Source organism: Corvus hawaiiensis, chromosome 23 (genome assembly GCF_020740725.1).
Source record: "Corvus hawaiiensis isolate bCorHaw1 chromosome 23, bCorHaw1.pri.cur, whole genome shotgun sequence".
NCBI lineage: Eukaryota > Metazoa > Chordata > Aves > Passeriformes > Corvidae > Corvus > Corvus hawaiiensis.
The window spans coordinates 4,599,487-4,625,741 of record NC_063235.1 but is presented as its reverse complement, the minus strand read 5'-3'; the positions used below and the strand labels follow the sequence as shown (position 1 = coordinate 4,625,741).

Sequence of the window (26,255 nt, the reverse complement as noted above, 5' to 3'; positions counted from 1 at the left end):
GCGCGGGCGCTGCCGCGCACACTGCCCCCTGGCGGCCCGGAGGAAGAAGGCGCCGCGCGCGGCAAGATGGCGGCGGCGGGTCCGGCCTCAGGCTCCGGGCGGGTGCCGGCTCGTCCCCGGCCCGGCCTCACTCGGTTCCGGGGCTGCTTGGCCGGGGCGTTGTTGGGGGATTGTCTGGGAGCTGTTTTCGAAGGCAGGAGCGTCGTGAAGCTGCCGGAGCTGCTGAGTTTCCTCAAAGGGCTGGAACCTGCGCCGCCTGAGGAGGGAGGGGAGGCGGCGGGGAGCGCACGTGGAGGTGCGTGAGGGAGAGCGGGGAGGGGGGCGGGGGACATCCCCCGGTTCCCCCTTCACGCACCCCGCTGTGCACGGCACTCGGCACCCCAGAGATTCGGGTTAGACCCCAGCATCCCCAGGGCTGACCTTTGGGGTGCGTGTGTCCCCTCCTCCCTCAGCACCTCCAGGACTGGGCTTTGGGGTTTGCGTGTGTCCCTCCCTCCTCAGCACCTCCAGGACTCGGTTTTGGGGTGTGCCCAATCTGCAGAATCCCCAGCCTCACTGCCCCCCCCCCCCCCGAAACATGGGTGCCCCCAGTCCTTACCCCTCCCCTGGTTGTGGGGCATCTCCGCTCTGACTGCCCTGGTTGTCCCCTGCCCTGCTCTGTCCTGTGCCCTGTGCTGTAGGGGTTCAACACCCCTGGCCATTCCTGATCCCCTGGGGATTCCTTAGGGACACCGCTGATGCAAAGGGACCCGTGGTTTGCTGTGCTCGCCCCGTGCTGCTCCTACTCCAGGGAAGCTGAGGTGGAGTGTGCTTGGAACGGGTGTCAGCAGGGAGCAGAGGTGCCAAAACTTGAGGAGGAGAAGAGTGAGAGAAGCACAGAGTTGTTATTTAACTGTTAGGAAGCGATTGCAGCCTTCCAGTGCCTGAGGGGAGTCTGCAGGAAAGATGGAGGTTATTGACAAGGGCCTGGAGTGACAGGACAAGGGGGAATGGCTTCCCACTGCCAGAGAGCAGGGTTAGATGGGATACTGGCAAGAAATTCTTCCCTGTGAGGGTGGTGAGGCCCTGGCACAGGGTGCCCAGAGAAGCTGTGACTGCCCAATCCCTTGAAGTATTCCAGGCCAGCTTGGCCAGGGCTTGGAGCAACCTGGGATAGTGGAAAGTGTCCCTGCCCATGTCAGGGGGTGGAACACTGTGGTCTTTAAGGTCTCTTCCAACCCAAACCATCCTGGAAATCTGTGATTCTGTATTGGCCTGACTCTCTTGTCCATATATGCCTCTGGATGTCAGACATTTTCTCCTGACTTACTAATCTTGAAGTACATTCTGTGTCATTATAGCTGTGGATGCAGCTCCCTGGCTGTGTCTCCTTACTCTGACAACCATGGCAGTGTCGAGCTCAGAGTGCCGGGGAACTTAAATTCCAGACAGGTTTGGATTGGAAGGGACCTTAAATCCCATCCAGTGCCACCCCCTGCAATGGACAGGGACACCTTCCGCTGTCCCAGGTTGCTCCAAGTCTCGTCCAACCTGGCCTTGGACACTACCAGGGATGGGGCAGCCACAGCTGTTCCAGGCAACTTGTGACAGTCAGGCCTTGGAGATGAGGGTGGTGCTGGCAAAAGGCAGGCACAGTTTGTCCCTGGCTGGAGGTGTCACTCTCTGCCCTCCCATTGCAGAGTCGCTGCCGTACACGGACGACACGGCCATGAGCAGGTCAGTGGTGCAGTCACTGCTGGCCAAGCGGGAGTTCGACGAGGTCGACATGGCCAAGAGGTGAGGATGAGGCTTCCTGAAGGTGAAACCATCACTGTGACTGACTGTGGGAGGGGATGGGGGCTGAGGCAGAGTCATTACTAATTTGTGGAGGGGAAAAAATTAGGAAAGAGGTGGTTAATCCTTTAGTTTGTTGTTGCTTTGCCGTTGCCTTGGACTGTGCACCAGCGTCAGCTTCAGTGTGGAGTCTGAAGCTGCCTTGACAGGACAGCGCTGCTGTATGTCAGCCCTGTGTGTGTTCACCTTTGGGGAGGAGAATGCTTGGAGATTCCAGAAACATTTCGTTTCATGTTTATTTGTAGCTATTTATGTTTGTACTGCCCTTAATTTAGTGAGGGCATAGGAGTGAGCTCAGCTTGACTCTGTTTATGATCTGTTTCCTTGTTGAATCCCCAGCCCTGGGAGCATTTGGTTCCACTTAAGGGAAAGCATTTCTTTGTTTAGAAAACTCTTCAATTGAACTTGAACAAAAGACTTTCCTTGTGGTTGTGACCCACGGAAATGTTTCTAGTTTGGTTCTATTTTGAGGCAGAGTTGAGAGGGAAACAAGTGGGTTATGGAAGGTGATGTTTATACATCCTGCTTTCACACTGTTCTTTGGGAATTGTTTCTCTGCCGAACTGAATCACTGAACCCTGACTGTCACAGATTTACGTGTGTGTTACTAATTCACTGTAGCAAGAGGCTTCATCCAATCACAAACCTCAGTAACAGACCAAACCCTCCGGGTGTTTTCCCCCCTGCCCACACCAGGTTTGCGGAGGAGTTCAAGAAGGAGCCCAACAGGGGTTATGGGATGGCCGTGGTCAACGTCTTCAAGAAGCTCCTGAGCCCCAAGTGCAATGATGTGTTTGAGCCTGCGAGAGCCCAGTTCAATGGGAAGGGCTCCTATGGGAACGGCGGGGCCATGAGGGTGGCCGGCATCTCCCTCGTCTACTCCGATGTCCAGGATGTCAAGAAGGTAACAGAACATTCTGGGCTCCTCTGGGTGTCCCTGCTGCCAAGGGAGTGTCCCAGGAGGCTTTGCTGACATTGGGGTTTCTTCGGCAGTTTGCGAAGCTGAGCGCAGAGCTGACCCACTCCAACTCCCTGGGCTACAACGGGGCCATCCTGCAGGCCCTGGCCGTGCACCTGGCACTGCAGGAAGGGCTCAGCAGGGAAACCTTCCTGGAGCAGCTCATCAGCCACATGGAGCACGTGGAGGCGGATGACAAGTCTCTCAGTGATGCCCGAGCGTGAGTAGCTGGGGGAAGCCCCAACCCTGCTGTGGTGGTTTGTTCTGGCTCTTCACATTCTCTCCTCTTCACTGCACTCTCTGTTTGCAGGCTGGGATTTGAGGATTTACCGTTTTCCAGGCGTCTAAAGAAAATCAAGGAATTTTTGGAGCTCAGCAGCATTCCCAAAGCAGATGTATTGTTTGAGTTGGGTGAGTACCTTTCTTAGTACAAGCATTAGGAAAGCTGGAAGCAGGACTAACTCAGCAAGCCTGGTAGATGTGTCTTCCCTCAGATTCCTCTTCAGCCTGTCAGGCACAGAATGTGCTGGAAAAGCTGCCTGTGCTAACCCGACAGGAATTCTGAGTCTCAGCTCAGTGATTCCCTCTCTGTATTAACAGGAAAAAAAGGTCTTATTAAGGAAATGTTATCTTCATAATGTTTCTTAATATTCCAAGATCTCTTAAGTGCTCTTGGGTTGTCACATTGGATGGGGATGGGTATATGGGTATGCCAGACTATATTGGGGTAACTGGGAATTGTTCTGCAGGATGTGAGTGGTACTGGGGAACTGGGGGGTTTCTGAGGCACCAACTTGCACCTTTTCCTGGTAAAATCCATGATATCTTTATGGAAAGTCACTGGCAACAGGAAGTTGCAGTAGGAAGGGAAAAGGAAGGAAGCCAGAGGGTGATGACAGGGTGTGTTCCAGGCAATGGCATCGCTGCTCTGCGCTCTGTCCCCACTGCCATTTACTCCTTCCTGCGCTGCATGGATGCTGATCCCGACATTCCTGACCACTACAATGCCCTGCAGAGAACCATCATCTACTGCATCTCCCTGGGAGGGGACACGGACACCATCGCCACCATGGCGGGGGCCATTGCCGGCGCCTATTACGGGGAGGAGCAGGTGCCCCCGAGCTGGGAGCAGAGCTGTGAGGCTTTCCAGGAGACCCAGAGGATGGCCAAGAGCCTCCATGAACTCTACTGCCAGCGGCTCTGAGCTCCGGGGCAGCTCCAGGGCTTTCCTGAAGGCGAAGGGATGGTCAGCTCTGCTTCTCTGGTCAGACCCAGTGGTGGATCTGCACCATCGGCCAACGCCAGCGAGCCTCACCTGGGAAGGGTGCCTGCTGCTGTCAGCTGGGAGCTGGGAGCATGAGCCAGCTTGGAAAAGAGGGGACATCCCCTTCAGTCACGGATCATCTGGGAAGTGGCTGCACTTGGACAGTTGGTGCAGCTCCCCTGAGTGTACAGGAGTGTCTCATTTTCCATAGGATTTCTGCTTTGTCCACCGTTGTGCCATTTGTCATTGCAGTTACTGGCGGGTGTCTGAATCCGTGGACTTTCTCCCTGTTTTCCTCTGCTCCTGTGTCTATGGGCTGTGTTTTGGTGGTCAGTGGCTTGTCCAGTGGTTTTGGGAGTCTCCACACCCCTCGTACAGCAGCAGGTCGCTCTCAGCTGGCCAGATAAGAGATGTCACAGGAGTCACCAGAGAGACCTGGTGGCCCACGTTGTCACCTGTGCTGACTTAGGATCATGGAGCGCAGACTTCCCTGGGAGGTGTGTTGCCCTAAAGGCAGAATGAGAAGTGCCAGAGAAGGGAGAAGGGATTTCTTTGCATTGCTGATGGCTCTGTGAGAGACCTTTGATGCCTGCAGACGATCCCAGCTGGCTTGTTGTCCCTGCTGGGAGAGGGTGTCACTAATTGCTGCTCCTCCTGTGTCCTTGGCCCTGTGATCCTACAGGCACCTGCTGCACTTTGTGCCCCCTTGCACAGCTGCTCTCACACTGCTGCAGTGTGTTCCTAACCCATGCATCCTGTATTTTTGAAGTCCTGTGTATGCCCAGAGCACCAAGTGAGATTCCTGTTTAAATCACAGAATACCCTGAGTTGAAAGGGACTGCCAAGCATCATCAGAGTCCAGCTCCTGTAGAGTGCAAATCTGGGAGTGGAGGTAGTACAGGGATAGAATTCCTGGTTCAGCTGCAGTCAGTCACAAAAGTGACTTGAGCAGGATGCAGGAGTTAACTTACCACAGTCTAAGCCTTTGTACTTGGTAAGAATTGCCCCAAAATTAAAGGGAAAGGTGGATTAATTGGGGGCATCAATGTTTAAAAGAAGCTAGTGCTGGTGGCCAAGAACATTCTAGCACGGCTGTATTCCAGAATTTTACATTTAAAACCTTTTCTTAGTGGAGCTGATCAAAAAGGGAGAAACAGCTTGGGAATGGCACATCTAGAAAGGGTTGGAAGTTTTTTAATAATTGAAAACAAAATGTCATCATATGGAAATGTTTATAAACTTGAATGTGACAGTGTAACTTGTTATTTCTCCACTATGTCTTGTGACACCGGGAAGTGGCCGTTGTGCTCCCCGGTGGCGTCGGCACGTGGTGGCTGTGGCAGGTTGCATGCACATGTGGGAATCTGGCTGCCACGGGTCCTTCCAGTTTTCCCTGTAGTCTGCTTCCTTTAAGTGCCAGTCTTTTGTGTGATGCTTTAATGGGTTTTCCTTGTATAAATGGATTCTTGTCCTGGGAACGTGTGGAATTTTGGTCTGTTGTATATTTTTGTATTGTGCTGCAGATCTGAGCTGTGAAATATCAGGTTTTCCACATTATTCTGCCAGAGGGGCAACCAGATTCATGGAATTATTTAAAAGAAGATATTTTTCTTTTAAAGCAGCTTTATAATTTTAAATGTTTGGAACTCCTGACAAGCAAAGAGTTCCTGTTTAAAGACTAGAGCTCTTTGGGCCAAAATTTAGATGTGTGCTAAACCTTTCAGTTTCCTTGGAAAGTTATCTTTGTTAAGTCGCCACTGCTCCTGTGTTTTCACTCAAGTCATGAGGTTGTGCATCCTCAGTGCCAAGAGGACCAGGAGTGGTTCTTGGTACAAGGGTGAGTTGACACTGGGCATTGCAGGGAGAGCCTCTGGAAAGGCCCCTTTTCCTTCTCAGCCTGTGGAAGGAGTTCAGGTGCTGGAATCCAGCGTGTGATGATGGTGCAGAGACCAGGGAATTTGCTGGGAGCCCCATGGATGGCAGCAGGAGGATAGCTTGTTCCTTGGAATGAGCTTTTGAAGGTGCCCGTGTGTCAGCTAGGCGTCCCAGGAAATGTTTTGCCTCTGCTGGGTGAGATCAGGTGGGAAAATACATTTTCTTTTCTTTGGACTGTGAGCCTGTGAAGGTGCTTTGCAGGTGATTCACCAGTCCTGAGTGTTCCTGACTAGCTCAGGATGGAGGTTGGCTGTGCACAAGGTGTATGATATAGGATAAAAAAATGGAAAAAAACCACACAGAAGGGAAAGGGAATCCCTAAGACTTCAGCTTGAGTTCCTCAAATTAATAATCACCAGGCTGGAAGGATCTGGGTTTCAACCTTTTCTAAAACAGAATTTCTAGAGACAGGAGTCTTTTCCTTAATCATAAGAAACATGCAATAACTTTTTGCATAAGGATATTATTTAGTGAGGGAATCTGCTGGGAGTGAGGAGATTTGAGGTGAAAATAAAGGGTAAGAGAACTGCATGAGAGCAAGTCCCAGGACAAAGCACAGCTGAGCCCACCTCTATACAATAAGTTTTATTGATGTTTGTCAATACAATCAAGTACTGCAGTTTTAGTTGTGAAGAGCAGGTCAGTTTTGGGTCACAAAGAGTGCATTTTAAACCAGCTTTTACTAGGACAGTGCATGTAATAAGTATTTACAAAACTAAAAACCTCTATATACTAGGTTAGAAATGAAGATACTAGAGGCAAATTTAAAAAAAATAGTAAGAATTTGTATATAAAAATGCACATTGTAATGCAGTTTTCAGCATTAAAAATAGACATACCTCATCCAACCCAACCTTTTTTATTCTTGTGATTGAAACCAAAATCCCACGCGCTCACACACACGACAGAAAATAATCCTTTCTGCTGGCTAATATGTACTCAGTATTCCAGAAAAAAATCCTTCTGGAGAGTGAACAGCCTCCCTCATCCTGTGCATCGTTTTTTTAGCCTAACTATGTGCGTGTAATATCTTTGCTTTCCATTAGTGTGTAAATGTAAGAGGTTAAATAGCTGCGAGGGGTGATTATGGGTTCGCTCTGCACGTGAAGGGAAAGTGGAATTGCAAAACAGTATCTACAGCACGAACTTAATCTAGGGGTGGTTACAGTGAGGAGTTTGGTCGTTGCTTTTTGCCAGCTCGAACAAGAAGTTTGGAGTGAAACAGAACAGGAGATGGGCTGTAGATTAGGCACAGTATAAATAAGTCACTTTGAGGAGTAGGATGAAGCTCCCACCAGGCGTGGCAGCTCCTGGCCCTGTGCGGGTCATGCGCATGGTGGGGCTGGACCAGCTCAAATCCCTCTGTTCTCCACAGGAAAGGAGACAGGTCCCCTCCCAGCACCCTCCCCTACCAAACCTGGGCTTGGAAAAATCATCTGAGCTTCCACTTTTAATTTTAGGGACTGTTCCTGCTGGGAAATAACCTGTTAGGATCACAACCCAAATAGTCCTGACCCCGCCCTCAGGAGTTAAAAACATCCAGTGGGATCAGACACCTTTCAGCTTGAGGAGTTTCATCTCTGCCTAAGAAGAGAAATTCCCAGGGACAAGATCCCAGGGAGGGGACACAGCCCCAACAGGCAGTGCCCGGAGCACTGACCTTTCAACAGCAAACTCTTTATTTCAGGGATAGGTGAGTTTTTAAAAGGAAGGCCTGAATGGCAAGAGGCAGAAACACAGGACAGACTTGAGGAGAAAACAAACAAACAAAACAGAAATAGGAAAAGAAAAGTTGTTTAAATATCTCGTAGAGTCCATCTGGAAAACAAGCCCAGTCCCAGTCTCGCTACATTTCTTTGGCCATCAAACAGGCTTTAGGAAAATGCAAAGATCAGAGCTGGTGACCAAATTGTTGCTGTCTCTCAGGGATGTGCCTTTGCAGAGGGACATGCAGTGGGATATGCACATGGATTGACTTCAGCAGCATGCTCCTGCCCTGGGATGAGCAGCATCCCTGTCCTGGAAGTGGCAGTGACTGTTCTACTGTGAGAAAACCTGCAGAGCCACAGGATCTGTGTGGGCAGTGCTGTCACACCCGGCCCAGAGCCCTGCAGCTCATGCTCGGGTCAGTAATGCTCCAAGCATTAGAGAGACAAAGTGGTAACAACAGGCAAATGTTGATTTCTTTAACCTAAGTCACAGGGTGGCCCTGGGGCTGGTGCCCTGTCACAGGTACATATTGCACTACACTTGTAAGTCATGTTGTTAAATGGGTCATAGCACCGTGGTGAAATCACTGCGTGGAAAGTTAGAACCAGCACTATTTTTTCTTAATTCCAAGATCCCCAGAGAAAGGGGGGACACCAATGCAAGAGTTCACACATCCTGAAATAGACAGGAAAAGCAAGTTGTCCATCAGTGGCACTTCCTTATGTCACACCAGCTGGCAGCACCGTGAGCTAGGCTCGCACTGCCATCCTTGTGTGGGCAGAGATGCTCCTGAGGCCAAGCAAGTCTTTGGGCTGCAGAGACAGACGGGACAGGACCAGCCCTTGGATTTCCCAGCAGGTGAATGGAGAGAGTGGATCGTTGTTCATCGTGGGGGTCCCAGCTTCCCTCACTGCCTTTGGAACTGGTCGTGGCATCCTCCCAGGTACCAGTGCCTGGATGGTTTTATTCCTAAAGGTGCTGGGGGGGAGGGTTAAAAATAATATTTACTTCTTAGAAGAAGGTGCTTATGCAAAGTGTTCCACTTTTTAGGATTATAAATCCAACCACACTGAATCCAGAGTGAATCGGAGAGACTGCCCCAAAGCACAGTCTGGAAAAACAGGCGTCAGTGAGCCTGGAACTTGGGCATCTGGTGGTTTGGAAGGAAATTTCTCAATCCAGCGTGGATCCCTGCTGCTGTATGGGTTTGTGTAAGTGCCTGGGACCCTGTGTCGGTTACCAAACATGCCAGCCATGACACAGCTGGATTTATTTATCTAGCATTCCAAATGGGAAACGAGGGCACTTGATACAGGCCAGGGGGGGGTCTGGTCTTCCAGCTGACCCTCTCTGGATCACAGAGCCAGATCCTTGCCATCCCAAGCACGTTCCTGTGTTTGATGTCCAGTCACTGGGGTAAAACTTATTCCAAATATGCTTTGCTGAGGAAGTCGCTCCCCTCCCTCCCTTCTCCCTCCCCCAAAAAGAGAAAGATGGATAGATGTCTCCTTCCCGATTACCCTCTTGACTCATGGATCAAACAGCATGAAGCAAGGTCCCATGACAATGTCTTGCGCATTCTTCCCAGTGATTTTTCTTTTTTGTATTAATTTTAAAACACTTTTTTATCAAAAAAAAAAAAAAAAAAAGACAGTTTATGGCTAAAGTGGGTGTAAAGGAAAAGTGCCCAACAGCCGTTATGTGGGGCAGAGCAGGAACCCAGAGAAAGAGGAGTGGATGTATTCCGTGGAGTACAGCCCGTTGGCCTGGTCCGAGGGCATTTGTACCCAGACCTGGTCATTCTCCTTGAGTTCAAGCACGGCACTGCCCGAGGCCTGGTCCAGGTACCCCTTTTTGTACTCATCGTAGGTGTAGGTGGCTGGCACGTTGTTCTTATACAGGGCCACCCAAACGTTGGTCCCTTTGACGTGCACGTGGTAGGCAAAGTAGTAGATTCCGGATACGGGGCAGGTGAAGATCCCGGTGACCGGGTTGTAGCCATTGTGCCCGTTATACAAGGTCCGGTCAAACTTGACAGGCATGCCAGATGCGGGGAAGGGGGAGGTGAGGATGGCAGTGAAAGCCGGCGCAATGCGGGCAGCGAGCTCTCCTCGGCCATACTGTGGCTTGCCCGGCTTCCCGTTGCCCAGCACAGCCCCCTCCACGCCACCGTCCGGCAGGTGCAGCCCTGCGATGCCCGTCTCGTCCAGCACTCCTGGCGCTCCTGGTGGCCCGGGTGGCCCTGGTGGGCCTGGTGGTCCGTTCAGCCCTGGCGTTCCTGGCATTCCAGGTGGGCCGATGGGTCCGGCCATGCCAGGCTCACCGGTCTTCCCCTCGCCAGGAATGCCAGGGAGCCCGGGCTCCCCTTTCAGGCCTGGTAACCCCTGAGGCCCCATGGGACCAGCAGGTCCTTGCAATCCCGGGATGCCGGAGGGGCCCCGCAGCCCCGGCTGCCCCGGGATCCCACCATCCCCTTTGGGCCCGGGGCCACCCGTTAATCCAGGCACCCCCGGAAGGCCGATGAACCCTGGTTCACCTTTGGGGCCCGTTGGGCCGGGAGGTCCCAGTGACCCGGGCAGGCCCCTTTCCCCCGGCACCCCCGGCTTCCCCGCGAAGCCGTTCGGGCCCTGGTCGCCGCGCATCCCCGGCATTCCCGGGGGCCCGCTCGGCCCCACATCCCCCTTAGAGCCGGGCAGCCCGTGCTTGCCCGGCAGCCCCATGGACCCCGGTGGGCCCGGCGGGCCGATGATGCCGGCAGGGCCCGGCTCGCCCGGCTCCCCATCAACGCCGGGCTCCCCCTTATCGCCGATGGCTCCCTGCGCCCCGGGCTGCCCGCGGTCTCCTTTCAGGCCGGGCAAGCCCGGTTTCCCATAGCCCGTGGGGCCTGGCAGGCCAGGGAGGCCGCGGATCCCGGGCTCTCCCTTCGGTCCCATGGGGCCCTGTATCCCCGGCACCCCCGCGACGCCCGGGACACCGATCCCATCGATCCCCGGGGGTCCCCGCGGCCCCACAGGGCCTGGCTCCCCGGTGACACCCGGCCCGCCCGGGGGGCCCATGTCGCCCTTGTCCCCCGGCGCGCCCGGCAGCCCAGCGAGGCCGGGCTTCCCGACACCGGCGGGCCCTGGGGGCCCCGCGGGGCCGGGAGGGCCCCCGTTCCCCCGGGGCCCCGGTAACCCTGGCTTCCCCACGCCGTTTTCACCCTTCATCCCTCGTTCTCCGCGGGGACCCGGCTCTCCTTTCGGGCCAGGCTCGCCCCGAAACCCGGGCAGGCCGGGGCCGCCCTGGGGACCCGGCTTCCCATTGACAGAGAGGCCGGCTGGCCCGGGCAGGCCCGGCGGGCCGGGAAGTCCCCGCGGCCCTTGCTCCCCTCGCATGCCAGGCTCGCCCTTGGCTCCGGGCATCCCTTTCATACCCGCCTTTCCGGGGAGTCCTGGGATGCCGGGTTTCCCAATGCCCGAGAAGCCAGGGGGCCCAGCGGGCCCAGGCTGGCCGTGCATTCCTGGCTTCCCCGTGCCCGGTTTTCCTGGGTAGCCGGGGGGCCCGGGGGGTCCACGTGGGCCAGGCTTCCCTGGTGGTCCTGGCTCCCCTTTGAGGTCCATGGGCAGCAGCGGCGGCATGTCTGTGGAAAGAGGAGACACAGTGTCACTAGAGCTGGCGGTCAGCAAGGAGTGTGCAGGTGCAGGATGTCCTTGGGATGTTGGAGCCGGGGTCTCTGCATGGCCTGGGCAGGGCTTCAAGGGGGACCCTTCCACTTAAACATAGCCACAGCAGCTTCCTGGGCCCCCACATCAGCAGGGCTGTCCTGAGGCAAGGCTAAAGCCCAGGGTTCTCATTCCAGCCTCACATCCCTCCATGATGTCAGGTGACACCATGGAAGGTGCCAGCGCTTGCTGTCAGCTCAGGCAGAGCTGTTTTGTGATGAGTTACTGCAGGATGTTTTTGGAGCTGGATTCAAACCTCCTGCTGCCTCACTTCCCAGCAGCCTTGAAAGCACCGTGGGATTCAGTCGCTCCTGCCTGGGCTCAGCTGAGAGGATGGTGACAGAACAAGCCAAGACTGAGGATAATCCCTCACCCCGTCCTGCGAGTCCAGGGCCCTGGGAGACCTTTAATCCTTTTGGATTAAAAAGAAAACTCTTGGACATGTACTCGAGAGCCTGAGGAGGCGATGGGTGTATGGGTTAGGCCATGCCCACAGTGCTTGCTGGCTCAGCTCCCATGTCCAGCAAGGCAGAGAAAAACCAAAAAGGAAAAAAGCTCTGGGGATGGAGGAGAAGCCAAGAGCTGGGAGGGAAATGCAGCCTCAGCTCCATCCGAATGAGTCAGCCCAGCTGGGAATAGGCCGCAACCACTTGACATTTCAAGAATTTATTGAGGTCTTTTGCAAACGGATATAAGAAAGAAACTAATGGGCTGAGAGACTCCAAAGGCGAGGAGAGGCAGATGACATGCCCACCACAGCTCAGCATGGAAAGCACAGATGTAAGCATAAATAACTCCTCGAGGCTGACCCAGGCAGGGTGTCACCTCCCACGTGACACCGGGAAAGGGTGAGAAAGAATAAATCTGACAAACTCTTTTCTGGGCAGTTTGAAATGAAGGAAATACTCGACAGTCACACGTACACGGGACGATGATGAGAAGTGCAAAAGGCAGAGGAAAAGGCTGTGACATCTTGGGTGAATTTAAGTCAAATCTGCCCAGGGTAGATCATTCCAGTTGGGAAGAGATCTATATGAACAAGTTCCTGGGATGGGGATGGATCCTGCCTGGGGTGAGAGCAGGATACAAGGCTGCATGCCACAGTCCCCAGGGTCTGCCAGTCTGGCCCCCTCAGTGAGCCAAACTGGGCTTTGGGAGCATGGACACCAGTGGTGCTGGGATCCGCCAGCATGGAGATTTCCTCTGTCAACGGGAAGAGCTTATGGGAGATTTGAGACACGTGAAAAGAATAACTGTGGCAGCAGCAGGCACAGCTCCCGGAGCATCGGAGGTGGCTTTGCCTGCCCTAAACACAGCAATTAGCTCTGGCCCTTCCCAGCCTGGTGCTGCTGTGTTTTCCTTTGGGTAATGGAAACATTTTTAGAGCTTATCTATAAATCAAAGCCTGGCCCGCGTCCTCAGCTGTAGCTGCGGTCACTTGGCTCTCCTGATGAAGGAAATACTTGTCTGTCATGACACTGCCACTGGATTTCTGCAAACTCCTGCTCTTCACCCCGGAAAATGGTGTGGGAAAGAGGGCAAGGGAGCTGTGCAGTGCTGCACTATTTCTGGGGTTTGGATTCTGGAAAAAAATTTCTCCAGAAAATTATTTCAACGTGTTTTCTCCCCCTACTTTTTCTTTTTATTTTTTTTTCTTGCAATAGTTTGAAAAGAATTAGTTTTCTAGGTCATTTTGCATGGAATCAGAACAAGGATCTACAGCTGAGCCCACGAAGGAAGGAAAAAGCACACACACACTCCTCACACAAGGCAGTGGAGAGAAACGCCAGGCGGGAGCTGCCAGCTTGCAGGCGGCCAAAAAAGCAGACGGGAAAACCAAACCGGGGCCGTCAGCGGAGAGAAACTGGAACACTGCAGCCCCACTGGTGTCCGATTTCAAAAGCCCATGTCTTACCACAGACACATGTCTCGGAGCTCTGCGTTTCGCAGCACCAGCGTGGGGTTCTGTGTTCCCCTCGAAGCATGAACAGAGCTGCCGTGAGTGTTAACGCGGAGCCAGCTGGGGCAGCGGGAAGGGGACAGGACAGGAACCACCCTTGGGAGCTCCCCCCGGGCACCACGGAGCGTTCCACCTCCTGAGGAGCATGGACGTGGCCAGGTGGGTGCTGCAGCCCCTCTGGAGCTGTGTTCATCCCAGTAAGGACCCGTCCTGCCTGAAGGAGAGACCCAGCAGCGCAGACCGGCCAGCAGAGGAATAATCCAGCAGGATGGGAAGTGGTTCCCAGCCAGGAGCAGCCAGCAGCGGGTCTGGCCAGCGCGGCCAGATGACACTGCAGGAAGGAGAGGTTGGCTGCTCTGTGGCGGACCCCGGCCGAGCTTGTTCCAGAGCTGCTGCCAAGCCCTGTCTCGTGAGAGAGTTTCGCAGGCTCACAGGGATGTTGCGTGGGATCAGTGTTTTAGCACCTCTCATACCGTCTCCCCCAGCAGTGGGTGCCCCAGCACAGCACTCGCTCGTGGGTTTACCTGGCTGCAGGGCCATGGACATGGTTTAAATTAAGCCAAAATAAACCCCAATGTGCAAATGTCTGCTTCAATATTCTGAGCATTTCAGCGTTTAGCAGCATCTCCTTCCCTGAGCTCCCTCTGTGCTCTTCTGGGGCACTCATTTTTGGGTCAGAAAAGGTGTCTGGCACAAGAAAAGGTGTCTGGCACCCTGAGGAAACCTGTCGATAACCAGTTGGCACCTGGAGGCAGGAGGGAACCCCTCGCCCCCCAGCCGGGGGTCCCAGCCCCCCAGCCAGTCTGGGGGCCCCGCACAGCTCCCGCCGGGTCGGGGTAACCCGCAGGGGCACGGCACAGCCCTGCGCCGTCGCGGTGAGTCAGCTGAGCTCCCCGAGCAGGGCAGAAGGCCAGCAGGGATTTTCCTTGCCAAATTAGAGGTTAAGCAGAGATGGGAGCTCGGTGGGATCCAGGAGGCACCGGCTTCCCCAGCTGCCTCCGTGCGGCCCCACAGCCGGTGGGTCGGGCTGCAGCTGTCCCTGTGTCCCCCTCTCCTGTTCCCCACCTGTCTTCTCTTTCCCAAGGGTTTTAGAGGAGTAATGTCTAGGGGACTTCCATGCTCTGCCCTGCCTCAGTGTCCCCTCTGTGCCTGGTCTAGCCCCTCCTTGCCCCAGCCTGGCATACTCATTGCTCTCCCCACCATAGGCAGCGTTGCTCAGAGGCAATGCAAGCTGCTCCCATGCATAGGAAGAAAGGAAAAAAATAAGGGAAAACAGCAGAGAGAGATTTGAATCCAGTCCCACCAGCAGCTGAAGTGTTCCTGTGCTACGCTGGAAGGTTTTGGCTCTGGCTGGGATTCAGGGAGCAGCTTTACAACAGCTGGGAAGGGGCAGGGAGGGGGGGCTCATAGCACGCTTCGGCTCTAGGTTTTGCTGTGTGTTTTCTGACACATGTGCTGAACTCCTGATAAGCCATTCAGCCCTGCAGTAAATCAGCCACCGGCGGCCCAGCCTTCTCCAGTTTCTTCTCCCAGAGCCAGTTCTTCAGCTCCTGGGAGGGTCTGGGTCCATGACAACCCACAGGGAGGCTCCAGTGGCTCTTCCCAAGGGCCAAGCACCAACCTGGCAGGTCTGGATACTCGAGCCCAGCAGTGCCCCATCCCGTGGTGGTGGCAGCACTGGGGTGGGTGCAGGCAGGCGAGCTGAGGGCAGGGGGTTACAGAAGGCTGGAGGTGTGAGCCCTGGCTGTGAGGAGCAGTGACCCTGGTGCCTTGGCCCCTCCAGGTGCACATCACTCAGTGGGGAGCAATTTAACACGTGTGAAGTTTCTGGTCGCTGCTCTTCGAAGGAGGAAATGTCTCTCTCCTGCTCTTCCCTTGCCAGGCTGTGTCTCAGCTCCAGCCTTGGCACTCCTTCTATTCCCAGCTGGTGCAAAATGCAGACAGGGAAACGGAATAGGTGGAGGAGTGGAAAAAGCCTTGCCAGGACAGCTCAGGTTTAACAGCAGGGAGAGGCAGAGATGGTGAGTGCCGGGGTTTCTGTGCCTCACAGCTGCTGGGGTTGGGCAGGAGGGTGGGAGCCAGAGGCTGGAGGGTCCCCTGTGTCCCCTGGCTCCCAGACCAAGAGGCCCGGCAGTGCCCTCCCAGCCCCAGCAAAGGGCTTCACTTCTCTGCTGAGCCTCTACCAGTGTCCATCCTGTCCTTTTGCACTGGGTTAGAGACCCAAATGGTCCCTCCATGCTTGGCCAAAGTGTTTTGGACAGCAGCACCCTCAGCTGTGCCAGGCAGCTCCTGGGAGCTCTGACCCTCAGGATAGAGGGTGACAAGTGCCCAATGGCTGTGAAGTGCCATGTCCCCTTCCCACTGACCCGTGTCATCCCACAGCCCCGCAGAGTGCATCCCTTACCCAGGTACTGCCCTTTGCCTTCACGGAACGGGGGTCCCAGGGGTCCCTTCACCATGGGCTGCATGTACTTGACTTGAGCGTAGCCCCCCACGCCGCCTCCCGTGGCCGAGCGAGGGCCGATCACCATCACCGTCGTCACCATCAGCAGCGCCACGACGTCCGGTAGCATCCTGCTCCCACGGCTCCTGCAGGCAAAGCAACAGTGAGACTGGGTACACACCCCCCACCTCACGAGGACCAGCTGGGAGCCTGAGAATGATCCTTGTGGGAGCGGGACTCCCTCGAATTTGTCTTTGTGTGGATCAGAGATATCCCGAACATGTCGCCCTTCCCAACACACCACAGCTGGGAGATGCATGGTAAATACACACTTTATAGAAGAGAATCACAGAATCTCTGAGGTTGGAAAAGACCTCCAAGAGCATTGAGACCAACCTGTGACTGATCCCCACCTTGTCAACCAGCGCAGAGCACTGAGTACCACATCCAGTTGTTCCTTGGACACCACTGGGCTGGGACTCCACCACTTCCCTGGGCAGCCCCTTTCAATGCCTGACAGCCCTTTCCACAGAGAAATTCTTCCTGATGCCCAACCTGAACCTCCCCTGGCACAGCTTGAGGCTCTTCCCTCATCTTGCACTGTAACCAACCAGAGGGGTACCCAGTGGAGTCTTACAGAAGCTGCCCTGAGTGTCTGTGGTAACTCTCACATCCCTTATATATTTTTAACAAACGTAAGAGGGGGAAAAAAGGCAGATGAGATGTGCAGCCCACCGAGCCCAGCATTGCTGTCACGTCCCTCAAGTGAGCAGGGGATCCTCTCACAAGAGCCGTGGCTCCTGTGGCCATGGCTCCTGTGGGAGGCTCAGGCTGCCACCGCCAAGCCCTGCCTTCCTTGGGGGCAGCCGGTGGGTGCTGGATCTCCCAAGTGGGTGCTGAGCCAAACCCACGATGTGGGAGCCAGAGACTCACCACGTTTGTGGCTCAACTGCGGCGCTTCGCGGGCAATGCCGGGAGCTCACGCAGAGGACGAGGGATGGGACATGGGAGCAGCAGCCTCAGCCTTAAGTGCCTGTTTATTTAAAATAAACCCCCTTTATAAACACTCTCTTCCTCCAGCAACTCTCCCTGTCGACTCCACGTGTGGAGCTGCAAACAGATTGATTTGCAAAGAACATTTATTTTTGGAAGCTTAAACAACACGTGATGCCAAAGAGCTTTTTGCTGCTTTTCCTCCTTCTCACAATAATTGACCCATGGTGGTTATTAATGAGAATTAAGCTCCTGGCCTGTCCTGCCGGCAAGCAGGGGCAGGGCTGCTGCGTGCCGGGATTTCATCGGAATTTCCTGAATCGCTTTTGCTGAAGCAGCAGTGAAAAAAAAAACTCCTGCCTAGAGAAAAAACAACCCAAATTAAAACAAAATTAAAGCAAATTAAGTCAAGGGAGCAGGGAGCCCTGGCATGGGATTGTTCCTGATGCCACAAGGGCTTGGCAGGTTTTTGGAGTCTCCAGGGATGAGGCAGCCTTGACAGCTGCTCTCGTGCCTGGAAAATGGTCTTGGAGTCAGCTGAGGGCTGGAGAGGACAGGGATGGCCCTGCCATTAGCAGCACGATGCCTGTGAGGATGCAGGTGACTGTGGCAGATGCTGGAAGGGCAGCTCTGCTCTGCCCATCCCACCAGAGCCACGGGCCCGGAGCAGTGCCATTCCCACTGAGACCCCCAGAGCTGTGACTGTGGGTCGGGTGGCACTGCCAGGGACACGGGTGACAGCCACCCCCGGCCTCCTTGGCAGCATGGCCAGGGCCTCGTCGGCATTATTGTTTTTCTGTCTTCAGGGTCGAGGAGAGGAACGCTTCTTTTTATGAAGCATTATTTTAGAAGGATTTGTTTAAGGGGAAAAGAATCCCATTTTAAGGGATTGCAGCTGTAAAAATACAGTTTCTGTTAAATAAAAGAGGAGAACAAACCCCTGAATCAGCTATTTACTTGTTTTCCTTACCTGGTATGACCCCTGTGCCTCCATCTCTACCTCCCTCCCTTCCTAGCTCTCTCCTCTCCCACCTGGGCTGGATTCTCCCCTGCTCCTCCCATCCACTGGGCTTTTTTCTCGGGATGCTGCCATAGGAGCAGCACCCTGGGGTGGTTCAGCCCCTCGCTGCTGAGTGCTGCATCCCCCTGTCCTTCTGTGACACCTCAGTCCTTGGAGAGGTGTGAGATGCAGGGGAAACAGAGCCAGAGGGAAGGGAGAGGGAGGACAGGGGAATCTGACCAAGGTTTTGTTGTGTGTTGGATGTGAAACTGAGTTCCCTGCTCTGTGTCCTCTGTCACCCAGAGGCTCCAGCCACAGGCTTAATTCCTGCACACTCCTCCTTGATCCAGCTGGGTCATTCCAGCTGCCCCACTCTCTGCAGAGCGATGGGGGGAGCCTGGCCTGAGCCCCCCAGCTACATGTCCCTCAACAAAACGGGTCCCTGGTGCTGTGTGTCCCCCCCAGCAGTGCCTGGCATGGGGCAGGAGGCCTCCTGCTACCCGTGCTCTCCAGGCAGTGATTTAATAACAATAAAATGGAAACATCTGGAGTCTCATATGATGGATAAAGTGTGCACAACGTGCTTGTAGAGAGGCTCTTTCATGCTTGAAATCTCCTGTGTTATGAACCGATAATTAATCACACGGAGCAGCCACACTATGCTCCCATCTCGCCTGGCAGGTCGTGAAGAGTGGCCAGTCCATCATGTGTGTGGGGTGGCTACAGACACCTGGGGGTCAGCTGCTTATCCTCCTGGGGGTTACCTGCTGGTCTTCCTGGGGTCTGGGGTCAAGAACCCACTCTGGTATGGCCAACAGAAATCCCACAAGAGTCATTTTTTTCCCACCTGGAGCAGGGGAGATGCTTTAGGAGTCCTGATTGCAGCCCCTCCTGGCTCACCCCGCTCTGCCTGGGCACTGCAGCCACCAGGCTGGGCACTGTCCAGCCAGGCTGCTGTCCTTCAGAGGCAGCTCCAGCCCCCCCAGCACACTCATGTATGACCAAAACCATCCCTTGCTGCAAAGCCAAGCGCAGCAGGAGCTGCTGAGCCAGGAGGGTTCATACAGGGGCAGCGCTTGAGGGGTCCATGCTGTTCGCTGGGGATGCTGGAGCAGGATGGGGCCCGGCAGCACTGCACTGCTTGGCTCTGGAGGGAGCAGGGCCCCGACTCAGCACCGAGACCCCTGGCACAGCTTCAGAGCCGCCGCCGCCACGCTGACGGTGTGAGTGTCGGCTCCCCTGGCAGGCGGTGAGCAGACGTGTTAAAAACCCCTGGCACGCCATGAAAGCACTGGGAACAGGGAAAAAATCTCACACTTAGAGCATGAGAAAGGAGACAAGAAATGTCACCTTGTTCTCGCAGGAAAACAACCGGCCCGTGCTGCGTCCGTCGCTCCAGAACTGCCTGTGGCTTGTGCTGGGCAGCCTGGTGAGCTCCTAGCGTGTTCTTGGCATGCTCCTGGTCATTCCCAGTGCAAGAGGGCTGCTGCCCCCCGCACTGTCCCACTCTCCCCCCAGAGCCCATGTCAGCACTCCCGTGCCTGTGGACTGGGCAACGTTCCTGTGAACACCATGGCCCCACTTCCCCATGGACACGGCCAGGGCTGTTGGCTGAGCTGCAACTGATTTATGGCCCCTGTTACTTAAATATTAATGAAGGGCCTGGCCAGCCCCGCGCCTGCTCCCTTCAAGGCTAATTATTTTTAAAGTCAATATATGTGATCCACGGGGGATCTGCCATTGTGACTGAAGGTCGGCACAACGGGGAACTTGTTTAAACCCGGCGGTCAAAGCGTGGTCAGTTTGGGGCACAGCATGTGCCTGCTGGCCCTCACCCCAGCTCCATCCTAGGTCCATGCCAGCCTCATGGAAGGGCTCAGGTATGGGGCAGGATGGGAAGCTTGATGCACTTCACCTGCATGCCCAGGCTCACGAGGCCTCATCCCATCCTGGTCCCTGTCCCCATGCCCATTGCTGTCCCCATTCCCTTCCCCATGCCCATGCCTGTACCCATCCCAGTCCCCATTCCGTGCTCTGAGATCGCAAGGCCCAGCCACCACCTCTGGAAGCCATGGCAGAAGCTGGCCCCGGGCCGGGGGGAGCAGTGGGCAGCAGCTCGCACTCGCCCGGGGCGGGGGACGCAGCGAAGGGGAAGCACCGGGAGCAGCCGGCGCGTGTGGGTGGGCTGGAGCAGGCGGGCTTGGCCGCCGCCGTGTCCCATCGAGCCGCTCCATCCTCCGGTCATTTACAATAAAAAATAAAGCAGGGAGGATTTCCAAGCCCAACACGGGGCTGGCCCGGGTCCAGCGGGAGGTCGATGATTTGCTTTGCGCTACACATGCTTTAAAATAATAATAAACCGAGTCAAAACCGAAAAGTTGAGCTATGAAGAGGCAGAGCAGCACGTTGTTTCCGTAGGCCGGGCTGCGAAAGCCAAAGGCATCGGGGAGAAGCTCGGCTGAGCAGCGCCGGAGAGCGGGGGAGACTTGGCACCGGCCCGTCCTTAACTGCAGGACACCCGATCTGATCCAAGGCTGCTGTACGGAGCCGGAGCCGGAGCCGGAGCTGGAGCCGGAGCCTCGCCCGCCAGCAGCCCAGGGAACAAGAAAACATTTTCCTTGACGAAGAAAAAACACCCCACCCCATCTGCAGGGACCTGCTGCCCCCGCACAGCGCCCGCGCCTGGCCCTGAACGGAACGGGATAGGCACGGCACGGCATGGCACGGCACGGCACGGCATGGCACAGCATGGCATGGCACAGAATGGCATGGCATGGCACGGCACGGCAAGGCACAGAATGGCATGGCACAGAATGGCATGGCACGGCATGGCACGGCATGGCACGGCATGGCACGGCACGGCAAGGCACAGAATGGCATGGCATGGCATGGCACGGCATGGCATGGCATGGCATGGCACGGCACGGCATGGCACGGCACGGCACGGCACGGCATGGCATGGCATGGCACGGCATGGCACGGCACGGCATGGCACGGCATGGCATGGCACGGCACAGAATGGCATGGCACAGAATGGCATGGCATGGCACGGCATGGCACGGCACGGCACAGAATGGCATGGCATGGCACATAATGGCATGGCATGGCATGGCATGGCACGGCATGGCACGGCATGGCACGGCACGGCACGGCACGGCACGGCACAGAATGGCATGGCACAGAACGGCATGGCACGGCACGGCACGGCACGGCACGGCACGGCACGGCACGGCACAGAATGGCACGGCATGGCATGGCATGGCACGGCATGGCATGGCATGGCATGGCACAGCATGGCATGGCAAGGTGTGGCATGGCATGGCACAGAATGGCATGGCATGGCACACAGAATGGCATGGCATGGCACGGCACAGCATGGCATAGAATGGCATGGCATGGCATGGCACGGCATGGCATGGCACGGCACGGCATGGCGCGGCACAGAATGGCATGGCACGGCACAGAATGGCATGGCACGGCACGGCACGCGTGGCATGGCATGGCAGAGAATGGCACGGCACAGCATGGCACGGCATGGCATAGCATGGCATGGGACGGCATGGCATGGCATGGCACGGCATGCCGGCGGTGCAAGCTGCCCCGTGGCTCACGCCGCCTGGAGCTGGCGATCCAGGGGTCCGGCAGCGGTGCCAGCACCAGGGGCGGTGCCACCGCTTGATCCCGCGGCCGCCGGGTCAGGGCTCAGCTCAGGCGGATTAGGGAGCCCGGGCGTGTGTGCCGGGAGCGCAGCCGCAGGTCACGGCTCAGGGCTTAATCCTCACCTCCAGCTGTCAAAACTCCTCGGCAGCGCGGCAGAGCCCGGCGGTCGCTGCCGAGGGTGTGCGCGGGGCTGAGGCCATCCCTGAGGAAGGGTGGGCACCGCTGCACTGCGAGACCCAGACGGAGACCCCCGGGACAGTAGTGGCTGGGGCTCGGGGCTGGGTGGAAAACCCTGGCTCGGAGCTGCAGGAACACCAAGCTCCAGCCTGGGGGCAAGGCTCAGCCTGGCTCATGGCATCCCCGGTGTGCTGCAGTTCCCTCACCGAAACACAGCTGGGAAGTCACCCATGGAGGTGAGTGAGACCCAGGGGATATGTCCCCCCTTGCCCTGGCCCCAGCGGAGGGTTTCTGCACCCCAAATCGCCGGTCCCACCCCCCCGCCAGCCTCCACTCCACCGAAATAACAGAGCTGCAGCATTAATAGCAGGGTTCCCTGCCAGGTGCATAGTTTGACCAGTCGAATCACACATGCCAAACCACAGGTATTTTATGAGACGTTTCCTGTTATGAAGACATTTTTGTGGGGATTCATTTTTTTCTTCCCTTCTTCTTCCCCTCTCCTCCTCCTCCTCCTCTTCCCAGTGGGATGGTGGCCTGCCCAGGGGGCAGCTGTGATGCTGTCCCTGAGGGCTGAATGGAGCCCAGTGCCAGAGCTGGGCTGCAGTAGGGATGAAGGTACTGGAGGGTCGCATCCCCTCATCTGGAGCCCCTTCTCAGGGGACTGCACAGGGGCTGTGCAGGGTCCAAACTGCTGAGTGAACCCACGCTCATGCCATGACCTAGCACAGGCACTTGTGCCTACATCCTGGTGTAGGACATGGAGCATTTGCCCAGACACCACAGGGAGGGACAGGGGCTGCAAGCCCCAGTGAGCTGCTGGAGCATTGGGCATCGCTCTCCAGGGGTCCTGTGGTGGCCGGGCCAGCCCTGCTCCAGGGACACATAAATCCTGGTGGAGCAGTGGGAAGCAGCCGGAGTTTCCCCGAGGTCTGTTGGTCAGACCTACTTTGCTCTCGCAGCTCCTGTGCAGCAGTAACGTTTTCTAAGGCTACGGGTGTTTTGCAAAGAAATCTGCTAAGCCTGGAGGGACCCGCGGAGAGCGATTCCCGTCTCAGGGAATTTGCAGGCAAGTGGCCATCAACCGCAGACATTTAAACTTCCAGCCTCGTGCTGGGGTCACCAGCTTCATTATAATGAGCCTTCTGGGGCAGGGTGCTCCGGGCAGCTCCCTTTGTGGGGCTGGGACATGTGGGGCAGCAACATTGTGGCTGTTCCAGCCCTGCCCACCCATCCCACGGGAAGGGGACCCCTGCTCAGGGGGATGCAGTGGGAACCCATAACTGCACTTGGGGAGCCCACGGTGGCTCCGGGTGCAACAAGGAGCCTCAACAGCAGCATCTGTTCTCCCAAGGGAACGACCTGCTGGCCTCACACCATGGCAAATACAAGCTCCAGAGCAGTGGGACAACGTGGAGCCAGCAGTCTCCGAGCTGGCTCCCAGTGTCCCAGGACAGCTGGTGCTACTGGTCAGCAGCTCAGTCCCTGGCACAGCAACCCCACCGTGTCCCCCACATTGTGGTTTTCCCAGCTGAGCTCTCTGCTCCTCCCTCAGCACCTGCCCAGGTACGACAGCAAATGTGTGAATTGCTGTGAGAACATCCCCTCCTGTGTGAAACACCAGGAACATTCCCCATCTCTGCCCCAGCTGCCCGGACGGGAACCTGCCTTGCAGTGTTTATCCTAACAGTAATTTTATTTTAACATCAGAGTTTGAAATCCTGTCTCCTTGGTTTTGTTGGGTCCTTTGATCTCCATTTCCTCTCCTCTTCCAGCTTTTTAGCAACCCCCCAGGTGAGCCTGGCTGGTGCCAGCAGTGCTGCCTCTGCCTGCCCGCCCAGGCACCCCTCGCTCCGGCACATCCTCCCCGTGTCCATCATCCACAAAACCCACCTGGCAGAACACCCGGTGAGACCTGCTTCACCCTCGGAGCTGCATCTCCTTTGGGGAGACTCCAGAGCTCGGCTCCTGACCCCCAACAGGGCAAGACCGTGGTTGGGACACCCCCAACTACACCTCCCGCTCCCCCCCAACCACTGCAGACCCTCCCGGCGTGGCCACTCGCCGGCTGCCGCAGCGCCCTGTCCCGCCGGGTCGGTCACAGCCCTGAGGGACCGCGCTGGCCACGGGCACAACGCCGTGGCCGCAGGTGATGGGAGCTGCCAGGAGCGGTGCTGGGGTGCCCCTGCCTGGGGGCCAGCCTGGGCAGGAGCCGTGTGCCCGGGGGGGTCAGCGTCCCCTGCCGCCGTGTCGCCGAGCCCGCCGGCCCCTGCGCCGCTCCTGGGGTTAACGGGGAGAAAATACTGTTTATGCTTCTCTAATATCGGCCTTCTGTTTTGCATTTGCCGTTTCTTCAAAGATAGGGAGCCGCCTCTGCCAAGATTCCAGAGGAGATATCCTCAGCAATGCCGACCGCGCTCCCCACCGCACTCAAAGAAAACAAATGTCAGGCCAAGGATTGATATGAAATAGTTTAAAAATGAGAAAAAGCTGCCTTACAGCTAGGTTTACATTAAAATAAATTTCAGGAGCGGGAGCTTCGGCTGTGTCCCGCCCTGTCGGGCGGCGCTGGGGGGATGGGGTTACCTGCCGGGGCGGTGCCTCGGTCCTGCCCTCGCCTCGGTGACCCGCGGCCCCGCGCCAGCATCGCCTTCCCCATTCCCTCATCATCCTCACCCCTATCCCCATGCCTTTCCCATCCCCATCCCCATCCCCATCCCCTGCTGCCCCCAGGGCCATGCACCATAAAGGAGCACTCCTGGCACGGCAGCCGTGCGGAGCTGCTTCCCCATTTCCACACCCAGGGAAGGGGATGGAGCGCACGTTTCAGGCAGTATTTATGTTATTTAATTTAATTTAATTTCTGTGAGATGATGTGAGACCCCAGCCAGCCCGAGGTGTTCAGTGGAAACTCTGACAAGACACTCCCATATCCCATGCTCCTGTCCAGCACAGCCTCATGCTCCTGGCTGGATTTCAGGTTTCCCTTGTGCCCTGTAATGCCCATTTTGGGGGGCATCCTCTCTGCCAGGCTGCACTCCTGGAGCCCCACAGCACCGTGGGGCTCCATGCCCTCATCCCAATGGACAACCCCCACGTGCCTTTCCATTGGGACACTTGCGGGTTGTGCAAAATCAAGCTGATTTTTTTCCCAGAATTTTGTTTGGAAAAAATTTGCCTGATGCTGTCACAAGATGTTTCACCATCGCTGAATCAGCTGCTTTGATTTTTCAATTTGAAATTTCTATTTTTTTTTAGTTGTTTTTTTTTTTTTTTTTTTTTTTAGTTTCCACATTTCCTTTGTCTTGGAGCCGACAGCCTCACAGGGAATTCCAGCAGCCCCGCTTTCCTGGGGATTATGCCAAAGCCCCGTGCCCCAGGACCCCATGCAGAGGCAGCGGAGTCCCACAAGACAGCTCCACTCCCGGCCAGCTGGGTGCCGTGTCCTGGGGAACACGAGGTGTCACTCAGTGTCCCCAGGTGCACTCTCTGTTGTTAACCATCTTTCAGCTTCACTTAATGCCAACATGCCATGACCCACAGCCACACTCTCATTTCCAGGCTCCAAATTTCCAGTGCAATTGAGCATCCCATTGAATTTGCTTCAAAGGGTTCCAGACCACCCTCCTTGCCTGGACTCCTGCACCCACAGATGTGTTCATCTTCCACTGCTCTTCTCCTCCCAACGTGACACCATCGGGCAGATCCACCCTGCCCAGGGCACACAGCACCTGCAAAGCAACCAGACCCGGAATGGGTAGCCCAGAGGGAAATGGTATGGATTTCATGTGTCCCAGATCATCCCAGAGGAAAAACCACTTCTGGACCCAGGCTGGAGAAAGAAGCAGCTGGGACGGTGCCGGGAACTGGCTAAGAAAGGCCCAGAGGAGCCAGTGACCTTCACGGCTCCAGAGCATCTGCCTTGGGCGTCACTGTTACCATTGACCCTTTGCCAAGCAAAACTGGGGACTTGGAGCTCCAGCGCCAGTGGAAAGCAGTGCAGAATATATGGAATATTTTCTTAGTAGGACTCGTTTGTTTCTGTTAGAGACACTGGCCCGGGATGGACACGCAGCCGTGTCCCTGCAGTGTTCCAGAGGACTGAGAACGGGATGGAGTCCGGTCCCTCAGGGTCAGTCCCTGCTTTTGCACCCCTGTGCTCCCATCTGCTATATTCAAATGCTCCTGGGGAAGCACTGGGGTGCAAAACTGGACACTGAACCCAGGGACAGGGAGACGCTTATTACAAAACCTTTTGTTTAGGCTTCAAGCTGGAAAAACACTCAGCTCACTCCAAGTTCTCCTCCAGGCTGTGTCATGTGGGAACCTCCCTCGGTCTCCACTCGGGACCCACTGCCCAGAGGGTCTCCTCCTGCCAGTGGCACAGTGCTGAGCCCAGCCAGGACCCCCTGCTTTGGCAAGGGGGCACTCCCTTGTTTGGGCACAGGTTCCAGAGGCTGCTGGGGTGCTCAGGAGGGGGCTGGCATGGTTACTGCACCCAAGGGACCCCAACTGTTATGCCAATCACTTCCCCATGTTAGTAGCAGACCCAGATCCTGGGAACAGACCCAGGCCTGGGAATAGATCCAAACCCGGGGAGCAGACCCAACCTGGGGCACGT

The 26,255-nt window shown here is 56.2% G+C and overlaps 2 protein-coding genes across 4 annotated transcripts in view; one reads left to right on the top strand and one right to left on the bottom strand.

The window, feature by feature from the left end:
* Positions 1-47: 47 nt before the first annotated feature.
* ADPRS (ADP-ribosylserine hydrolase) lies at positions 48-5,533 on the top strand. Its single transcript, XM_048327009.1, has 6 exons — positions 48-295; positions 1,680-1,776; positions 2,530-2,737; positions 2,827-3,011; positions 3,102-3,202; positions 3,703-5,533. The coding sequence occupies exons 1-6, from the start codon at positions 67-69 to the stop codon at positions 3,993-3,995; spliced, it is 1,113 nt and encodes a 370-aa protein (XP_048182966.1). The 5' UTR covers positions 48-66; the 3' UTR covers positions 3,996-5,533.
* A 1,027-nt stretch (positions 5,534-6,560) lies between these two features.
* The window catches only part of COL8A2 (collagen type VIII alpha 2 chain), a 34,742-nt gene continuing 15,047 nt past the window's right edge, over positions 6,561-26,255 (bottom strand). For all 3 annotated transcript variants that reach the window (XM_048327008.1, XM_048327007.1, XM_048327006.1), the window contains exons 2-3: positions 15,766-15,950; positions 6,561-11,319 (exon numbers count right to left, since the gene is read on the bottom strand). In XM_048327008.1, the coding sequence (XP_048182965.1) occupies positions 9,398-11,319; positions 15,766-15,934 (2,091 nt within the window). In that variant the 5' untranslated portion in view covers positions 15,935-15,950 and the 3' untranslated portion in view covers positions 6,561-9,397. The remainder of the gene's footprint in view (positions 11,320-15,765; positions 15,951-26,255) is intronic.